At 40.3% G+C, this 9,959-nt stretch overlaps 1 protein-coding gene across 1 annotated transcript in view; it reads right to left on the bottom strand.

The window, feature by feature from the left end:
- Positions 1 to 9,959, bottom strand: part of itsn1 (intersectin 1 (SH3 domain protein)) — a gene marked incomplete in the record, with an annotated part of 125,364 nt that overhangs the window by 59,980 nt on the left and 55,425 nt on the right. The window contains 9 exon segments of the mRNA XM_014022733.1: positions 1,915 to 2,038; positions 3,749 to 3,870; positions 4,035 to 4,080; positions 4,158 to 4,330; positions 4,406 to 4,485; positions 5,586 to 5,734; positions 5,815 to 5,901; positions 7,035 to 7,209; positions 7,285 to 7,529. Of these exon segments, the coding sequence (XP_013878187.1) occupies positions 1,915 to 2,038; positions 3,749 to 3,870; positions 4,035 to 4,080; positions 4,158 to 4,330; positions 4,406 to 4,485; positions 5,586 to 5,734; positions 5,815 to 5,901; positions 7,035 to 7,209; positions 7,285 to 7,529 (1,201 nt within the window).

The raw sequence follows: 9,959 nt of genomic DNA, 5'->3' as shown, positions 1-9,959 counted from the left end.
GCTGAGGTCCACTACTTCTCACTCAGTGAAGCTCTTTTCAGATTAAAAATACCTTTGAGGAAATATATTTTCAGATGCTAAGTAAACTGCATCATGGCCCGTGCGTGAACCCTCCGCACTGAAATGGGCAAAACAGAAGCAGAAGGAGGTTCTTAAAGAGACAGAGGCCAATTTCAAGGCATTTAGAAGAGGACGTGATTGGAAAATAAGTTTATTTTCTATTTAAACATAAAAACAGCATTTTAATAACAGCTAAAGGTGACATAGATACTTTATTATGGTATAGTATTTAAATACATGCCTGAGAAACACATAATATTGGCCCTTTAAAAAGTATCAAATTCGTTACCCATCCCTAGTTGTAGATCAACCATTACCATTCAAAACTGTTCACAAAATGTTTTACTAAAACACATAGTTATTGATAACATCTAAACAAAGATCTGGTATTTTGTTAGCTCTGAACAGTGTGTATAAAAAGTATTCACCTCCTGAATGGTTTACTCTTATTACTATTATAACTCAGTCATTGATTATATAAATTGGCCTTTTTGACAAAAATAAGGAGTGATTTTTGCTTCATTTGTTACAAATTTAACCCTGTTTATGTAGTCCATCCCTTCATGTGTACCAACATCAATTCAAATATTTAGATAAGAAAAAAGCATTTGTTTTCGTGTAACTCCATACTAATAACAGTCACAATAAAAATGACTGCTGAAGAAAAACAACCAGTGCTACCTTTACAGACAACAAACTTTTAAACGGACTTCAAAAGCCTCAAGAACAGAATTTAATTGACTCGGCACCATTTTCCAGGTGTTTTTAGGTACTTTGGGGGAACTTCTAAAAGGTTTAAGTGGCTGTTCTAATTCTACTCAGACAAAAATGAGTGAAAACTAAAAGTCAGGCTGAGTCCAACGTGATTTCTAAGATCCTAAACATTCCAGGAGCTCTGGCAAATCCATCATGAAGAAACAAAAGGAATATAGGGATGTGTAAATTTACTGCTCGTCCTCATAAACTGAGTGAAGAAGGAGAAGAAAGACCACCAAGACTCCTGAGACCAGGGTCATGAGTGGTCCTGATGGGACAGTTGTGGGTTGTGTGTGGCTTGGACGGCACTTGTGTCTGAAGTTGGACCACTGGGGCAGGGACATGTCCTGGAGCTCAGAGCACAAGCAGCTCTGTAGATCTGCTCTAACTGAGCAGCAGTCAGAAGGGTTGTGGGTCCGCTCACACCACAGTTGTGAGTCGGTACAACAATGCTGCCAAGAGTGTTTCCATCGGTGAGTGACAGTCTGTCTTCTTCAGAGCCTTCCAGATCCAAACACTGCCCACAGTCAGAGACTGTGAGGGAGGTGGGCAGTGGTTTGTTCCAGGAGGGTGTCCGTTCTCAGACAAACTCTGGGAACATCAGCAGATGGTTTTTGATCGTGGTCGGCTCAGTGAGGAGATGAAACGTCGCACACTGCAATGTTTTTTGTGTTGGCAGGTGACAGGGCCACTCCTAGACCAGTTTTTCATCTGCACACCAGAATGAAGAGAAAAAAAGACATGTGGTCCTGGTCCACAGGCCCAGTACCTTAACTGAGAGGCATCTTCTCCTTTTTTCAGCTAACCCCTCCATTTACTGTATTTATTCATGTATAACACAACCTTTTTACCTTACACCTTTTCTGCAGGTCAAAACTTTTAAAAGTGAAGATTAAATGAACTAAAATAAAGTAGAAATATTGTTCTAAAATACAAACTACTGCCACAGAAATCCAGTATAAATCTGTTCAACCACCATCAGCTCAGTCACAATATGAAAGGTAAAAGAATGAGGACTGTGTGTATTTAATTCATCTTATCTGCGTTAAAACATTTAGGTGGAGTCTTGTTGTTTTTGAGCTGTAACAAAGTGTTTACCTGTGCTGGCAGGGGTCAGTTTAGGAGGGGTGGGCTCTGTGGGAGTGGTCTTGCTGGTGCTTGGGCTCAGCAGCTTCACATAATTAGCTGGAAACCAACCAATCTGACGCTTTTTCCCTCGAGCCTGGATCAGTGGATCACAGCATGCAATCAGATATCAAACACTGCGTTTAGTTTGAAAAGTCATCAAACTTTAGGCAACTCTAAAAGTTTTCTGGATAAAACTTTGAACAGGACATGACAGTAAAACTTTGTACATTTATCTACTGATTAGCAAATTGTTTTTCAAAATTTTTATTAAAGTGATCCCCGATTAGTTGTAACATTAGACTTTATTTGATAAACATTTATTTTAACTGTAAAATAAAGACTGTAAAAATACTGTAGGTTGTTTAGTTTTGTAAATTTTTAAAAATATATTTTAACACGGACGGAGACATTTTATTTGCACACAAAGCATTCTGGGTAAATGATGACGTTGATAGGTCCTCGGTGCGAGGCTGCTAGCGAGCTATATCCACCCTGAAGGTTAATCTTGGACAATATCTGATGATCGACTCTTTTAAATGAAACCAGAGAGCGTTGACAGAGAGGAGAAGGTAGAAATGACTCAGCCTGTAACTGAAAATATGGATGGAGGACAACAGAGCTGCTTCATGGAAGAACAACCTCAGATCAGCCCGTTAGCCTTTGCGCTAGTGCTGACGCTATATTGCCTTATACGTATGTATTAGCTTGGCGCTAGTGCGACAAACAAGCTAAACTGTTGTCCTCCATCAATATTTTCAGTTCCAGGCTGAGTCATTTCTAGGGCTGTGTATTGGTAAAAATTTGGCGATACGATATGATCATAACAGAGGTGTCACGATACGATATATCCCGAAATATTACGATACTGTAAGCAAGGCGATATATTGCGGTATATTGCGATTTTTTTGTCCAAAAATTCTATTAAATAAAAACCTCTTACTGGAAAAAAAGAAAAGAAAAGCTAATGTTTACTCACAGTGCTAATGCTACCCTTACTCTGGCACTCAAGAGGTAGAGGAGCCAAATGTCTGGCTCACTGCTGCCAACTAGTGGTCAGAGGCTGAACTACAACATAAAAATGAACGGTTGGCAGGAAAGTTGACATTTTAAACCTTAATAAAAAATCGATACAGGGCTTTAGAATATTGATACAGTATCGGGAAATGAAATATCGCAATATTTCAGTGTATCGATATTTTCTTACACCCCTAGTCATTTCTACCTTCTCCTCTCTGTCAACGCTCTCTGGTTTCATTTAAAAGAGTCGATCATCAGATATTGTCCAAGATTAACCTTCAGGGTGGATATAGCTCGCTAGCAGCCTCGCACCGAGGACCTATCCACGTCATCATTTACCCAGAATGCTTTGTGTGTAAATAAAATGTCTCTGTCCATGTAATATATTTTTTAAGCTTTTAGTTTAAAAAGTATAAAAACTAAACAGCCTACAGTATTTTTACAGTCTTTATTTTACAGTTAAAATAAATGTTGATTAAATAAAGTCTAATGTTACAACTAATCGGGGATCCCTATAATTATTCTGATATTTAGACTTATTCAACAACTTCTATTTACCATCATGCAGAACAACAATTAAGCAAAGTTCCCTTGAGTATAGATTGATTATTGGTTAAGTCTTTAATGACACAGGAGAGCTGGTCTGATAAGATCCTAGGCTCTTTTTAACCTCTCCTGTACAGCTGCGTTTTTACAGTTTTTATATATTTCGATGTGCAAATAAAATAAAATTTAAAAACAAAGAGAGAAATTTGTCTAAAGCCAGTTTCATGAGGCACTGGTGTACCTGGAGCTCTCCCTCCCACCAGCCTCCAGGGTTCTTCTTCCTGATGAGGATGAGCTGACCCGGAGCTAACGTCAGCTGCTCTGCTCCTGTCGCCGTGTAGGCAGCGATCACCTGAGCAATCTCTGAAAAACCAAGAAGACTGGCTTCATCTCACTCCTCTACTGTTGATCATTTACAGGTTTGAGGCTTTCATTTCAGCTACTAAACATCATGAAACGATGGATTTTATTAAATAAAGCCAATAAATAAAGCTGTCAAAGTGAGGTTTTACTAAGCAAAGACTCACCTGGTTTCTTGCCCAGACTTCCTGTTTTCCCTGCTGCTCCCAGTGACTGCAGACAAACATTTACACATCAGCAACACTTCCCTCCTGAGACGGTTCAGAAGCATCTTTACAACGAGCGCTCACCTCTGAGGACGAGTCACATGGCTTAACGTAGTTGGATGGAAAGACTCCGGTCTTCCCCCCGACCGTGCCCGTCCACCAGTCCCCCTCTTTCCTGCTCACCAGGACGATGTCCCCCTGCTGGAAGCTCAGGTCCCCCTGTTCAGTGCTCTCATAGGTGTACATGGCAACGTAGTCTGTGGCAGAGGGAGAGACTCATGAAGTTCACACAGGAAACCCTTCAGCAGCTGGGAAAGCTGGGCAGCTGTTACCTTCTCCAGTCTCTGAGGGTTTGGTTGGAGAAGCTGTTGGTCGTTTTCCATTGGGGGGGCTTTCTGGTAACCCAGATTCACTGATGGAAACAAGAATAAATAAAAAGACTGAAATAATGACCTCCATTTTTATAAAACTAAATTAAATCAGGTCTTAATTTATTTACACCTATTTTTACAGACACTGAGCTACACATGCTCTGAGTACTAGAGTCAACCCTGTCTGTTAGCAAAATATCTGAAGAACCACTGGACTGATTTTAGTTAAACTCTTCAACAGTAATCACTGGATGTAAATCTACAACTGAGTAACGTCTGGAGCCAACCTGATTCAAGATGGCTGCAGGAGCTAACAGACCTTAGCAGAAACAAGAGTGAATAATTCCTTCGGTGTAGGGCTGAAACGATTCCTTGAATAATTTGATTACAAGAAATCCCCGAGTCAAATTTATCTGCCTCGAAGCTCCGTAAAAACACACACTGTTGTAATCAGCGCACTTTAGTCCGGCCAGAACGTTATTTGTGTTACACACAATGCTACGACGTTAGCTCTTCTGCTAACAGTTACACTGTCGACGCGTGTATGCTTGCTAAGCGCTATATTTAGCTTTAGAAGACAAAGAGTGCTGAAATGAAGCGCTCAGAAAACGACAAATTAAAAAAAGGTCATGGGAACATTTAAAACTAAACAGAAAAGACGACAACGCTCTGCACATCCTCGATGTTTCTGCACCGCAACAAAAACAGCTGCTGAGGTACCGAAGTGTCCAGAGTTAACAACAGGTGTTTGTTTACGTTCCCTTTGCAAAATACGTTTACCTCAATCTGTGATAATCTGTCAGATTACAGATGTACAAGGAGGAGGTATATTTAAGCTAACGTTATTTGTGCTGACTAATCATGGAGACCTGGCAGGGATTATTAAACAGTGTGTAAGTTGTGTGATTAAAAACAAGACTTCTGGAAAATAATTATAAAAGCATTGGATCAATTAATTCCTTTAAAAAATGATCAAAGCAAAAATAGTTAAAGAAAAATGAAATTGTTTAATTTGTATTTGTATGATCATCACATCATGAATTTTTTGTTCAATGTGAGGCAACATTCCTTCAAGGAAACGTTAGTTTTAACTTGTAACAGTGTTTCCAGGCAGAAGATGGCGCTGTCGTCTGAACCTTACCTGGTGGTTTTGGTGCGGGTTCCAGCACCAGCAGGACCCGTCACGTTGGCTGAGATGAGTTTGACGTAACTTTTGGGGAACCAGCCTCTCTGTCCGTTCTGAAGTTCACCCAACCACCACATGTCCTGCTGCTCCAGCACCGTTATCACCTGCACGCAGCAAACATGGCTGTAAACGTCGGGTCATTAAAGTACAAACAGGGCGGAGGCACATCTGGAAAAGTCTCCACCTCATTTTTGTTGAAGTTCAGGTGGTTGTCCTTCTTGGCTCTCCAGGGATATAAAGCCTGAGCCTGAAGACCTTCCACCTTCTCTCCCTGTCAGACACATGAGGATTACAGACAGGAGCCGTGTTTCCAGAATATTTTTATTCGAAATTTGAGCAAATTTTTAAAATTTTGCAAAAAAAGAAAAAACAAAGAAATGCGAATCAGACGTGTTTCCATCAACTGGCTTGAAGTGAAACAGTTACATCAGACGCATGTGTGTAGTAAACAGGAAGTAAAAGTTGCAAATCTAAAGAAAATGGAGAGAGTTTATCAGGAACGTGTTGTACTATCAGAAAATTATAATTATTCTGTCATCAACTAGTTCTGCTGATGTTACTGCTGTGTGCAGACGTAGAGAAAGAAGTGCAGTTCTCTCAAGCAGCTTCTTCAGTTAAAGCCGTCGCTCAGTGGAACGCTGCTCCTCATCATGTAAAAAACTGTAGTTTTTATTAGTTTTAAAAATAATCTTAAAAAGTATCTTAAACCTACTCAGTGTTGCAGTCACTGAATCACACTGGGTAATCAGTTCTAGAGTTTGGTTTTGGTTTGGGCCAGTTGCGAGGTTTTGTTGAATGTTTAGTGATTTAACCTTTTAATTGTGTTTGGAGAGTGGGGTGAGGTGTTTTATGTATTTTTAATTGCAAAATATTTTAATCCATGTTATTTTTATTTTTCTGTTTTTTTCCTCTGCTATTTCTATTTTACTGTTGGATGTTGTTTTGTTTTTACTGTTTGAAGGAACTACAGATGTAAATACATTAGCCTTAGGCTAAATCTGGTGCAATGCATCAAATTATGTTATAACTGTACACTGTCCCAAATAAATAAATAAATCATTCATTCATTGTTTACGTTAAAAGAATAAGTTAGAAGATGCCGACAGTGGGAGGAGTGTCCAGCTGCAGTCTCTCTGGTGCCGTTCAGACAGTGAGAACAGCTCATCAACATGTAAGGTAAATGTTTACTACATCAGAACTGAGTCAACAAATGTGTTTCCATCTCTCCTTCTGCACATTAACTCTTTTTCAAAAAACCCAAAAACCACCTCAAGCCAGTGTCTCAACTTTTATGTGAATTAGAGGAAGTTTTTTTGAATCGAGCATTAAAAGACCTTGATGGAAACACAGCTGGTGTTTCTGAGCTGCACTCGTTTCTTTCATCAAAAATGTGCTGTTTCCTACCTGTCCCAGCACAGGAGAGGGGGAGGAGCCTGTGGTCATGGTAGCTGGCGTGAAGGCAGAGCGCTGTCGTAGCTGAGCGGACGGAACGCTGAGAGATGGATTCTGATTGGCTGAGGAGGTTGGCCATGCGTCCCAGCCCTCACTGTCTGATTGGCTGGTTGTGTTGGAGGGCCACCTGCAGGTTTGAGGAGGTCATCAGACGAACAGGAACAGGTTCTCACCTCACACAGTGAGCACCTCACACACTTACGTGGTGCTGAAGTCAGCCCAGTTACTGTTGGCAGATGATGTGGAAATGGAGCTGTGTCCGGGAGCTGGAGGGGGCGTGGCTACGGGTTGATGGGCTGAAGGGGGCGTGGCTGATGATGTGGAATGCAGGCTGACTGGCGCTTCACTCTCAGGTATCCTCTCTGCGTAGTTAGCTGGAAACCAGCCGGTCCTGCCTCGGAGCTCGCCGCCGAGCCACCCGGGCTCACCAGTTTGAGACTCATCAACCTATCAGAGCAAAGGGGCGGGGTTTCAATCATTGCACGAACACTCTTCAACTACTGCCAATGTTTGAACCAGGAAGAAGTGATGAGGAGCAGCAAAATAAAAGATTTATTTCTTAAACAAAGCGCTTGTCAGGAGGATGATGAACCCCTGCTGCTCCTGCTGCTGAGAGCCTGAGGAGTTGTTAAATGATCAGCCTCTCAGTATAAATATAGTCCTGACTGTCCTGTTCATTAAAACTAGAGTTGGGCAAAAAAAACTATTATCAGAAAAACTTTAATCGATTATTTGTTGGCACTTGACCATTAGTATTAATGCCAGCAGGCTGACTGACTGGAGCTTTCCCCGGTGTGTTCGCTGCTCCTCTACGCTTCAAATATGACCAACATTTAAAAGAAAAGTTCTTTAATTTATTTATCATAACTCTGGTTTTACTTATCAACACAATTTAAAATTTGATTTATAGCCTGAAGTCTGTACTTTTGACACAAATTGGAACAGACTTTTACGGAGAGTAAATCTTTCCCACTGCAGTGATTTAAATTGGTCATATAAAAAGGGCATGCAGGTGTCCAGGTGCTCCATTAATCGTCATATTAATCATTATTGGCTAAATACCACAATTAATCGTGATTTATTTTTTTTGCCAGTATCGCCCAACTCTAATGAAAACACTCCATTCATCACTTGAACTGAAGTGAAGCCATGACATCTGGATGATGTCGCTGCCATGTTGTAGTTTTGGAGCCAGAGTCAGAGAATTAGGGATGTGGGGCTGAAAGTCCCGCCTACTTCTGTCAAACTAACATTTGGACGTGTTGCAGTGAGGTAACACATTTAAATAACAGAAGTTAACACTCGCAGATAAAAATAATGTGAAGTCTATTTTTATTTTTCCATTAGAAAAATGTCCCGTTTGTTTACCACTAGGGGAGGCTTTGTGTTTGTTGTTGTTGACTTATGTCCAGTTCATCATGCAGCCTGTGAAACTGAACATATCACCTGTGTTCACAGTCATGAGGGTCATGTGAGGAGCAGTAATTATTTTAACATAAAACTATTCTAACAAAGTTTGTGTTCATTTTTTATTGTTTTATGACTGGACTAATTATTTAAATGAGAGATATATAACGCTGTGTTCACACTGAACGTGTTTTGAGCGCCAAAAATACAAACGCTTCACGTTGGATGATTATGAACTTTGAGATCAGACACTTGTCACATGTTGGGTAAACGTTTCACTCTGCAGCCATGAGATGGCGCTCTAGGCTTGAGATTACTGCAGTTTGTGTTGTTCTGTTGTTGTTTGTTGTTGTTAGCAGAAAGTTTGGAGTGAATGAGTAACTTGTGAAGGACTGGCAAAAGGCAGTCCCCAGGTGTGACTTATCTATGGTTTGTTCTTCTTCATGGCACATTTTTTGCATGATGCAACTTATAATCCAGTAAATATGGTAATTCATAATTAATTCACCAGATAATTCAGACACGTTCTGAGTTTGGTGAGTTTCACCACTGCAGGAGCTGTGAGCTGACGAGGCTCCCTACAGAACTGTTTCTGTCCCGGGCTCAGTTTGATGATCTGCTGACCCTCATCAGTGTCCACATCTGCCAGGACACTGACTACAGGACCTCCACTTCAGCTGAAGAGCTCCTGACCAGCTGTCTCAGGTTAGTGGGCCTCCTTCAGGAAACTGTCCAGTTGTATAACGTGTCACTACATCACACAGTAGAGTCTCTCTGATTGGTTGAAGCTCCACATCCAGCTAGAAAAGTTCAGATGTTCCAACTCCAGCATCTGACACTTTGGACGCGTCACCTTAGACCTGAGATTCTTAACCTATGGGCCGAGGGCCAATTGTGGTCCACGAGCGCCACCTTGAGGGCCTCAAAAGAACAACAGTTTTTAACTTTGGGCCGCAGAGGGCCGTGGGACAACATTGATTTTGAATAAGGTGTAATACACTTTCTCACCACTAGTAGCAGTAGTGCACCACTCAGATGTTTAACAACTTTTTTAATATGTAGAAGAAGAACCTTAGAAACCTGCTGAGAATGGAAACTTATTTTAAATGAAAAGTAGAAGCAAAAATGAAAGTAACTCATCAAAAAACACCAAAGTTTGTCACTAATATGAAGAGCAGCTTCTGTTTTTAACATGTAATATTTTAAAAGTTCAAAACATTATCAAATACAGTTGCAATACAATTATATTTTTATTTAATTTGCACTTTAAATTGATTTTTGTAGTTTATTTTTAAACATTTTGAATGTATTTTAAAGAAAATTTAAACTTGCAAAAAGCTGTTGTTACTGTTATTGTTTGTCACTAATATGAAGAGCAGCTTCTGGTTGCAAAATGTAATATTTTAAAAGTTCAAAACCTTTTCAAATACAGTTGCAGATACAACTATATTTAGGCCCGAGCAGCTAAGC

This window comes from Austrofundulus limnaeus, unplaced genomic scaffold, assembly GCF_001266775.1.
Source record: "Austrofundulus limnaeus strain Quisiro unplaced genomic scaffold, Austrofundulus_limnaeus-1.0 Scaffold340, whole genome shotgun sequence".
Lineage (NCBI taxonomy): Eukaryota > Metazoa > Chordata > Actinopteri > Cyprinodontiformes > Rivulidae > Austrofundulus > Austrofundulus limnaeus.
Note: the sequence above shows the minus strand (reverse complement) of the source record. Positions and strands in the feature narration are given on the sequence as shown.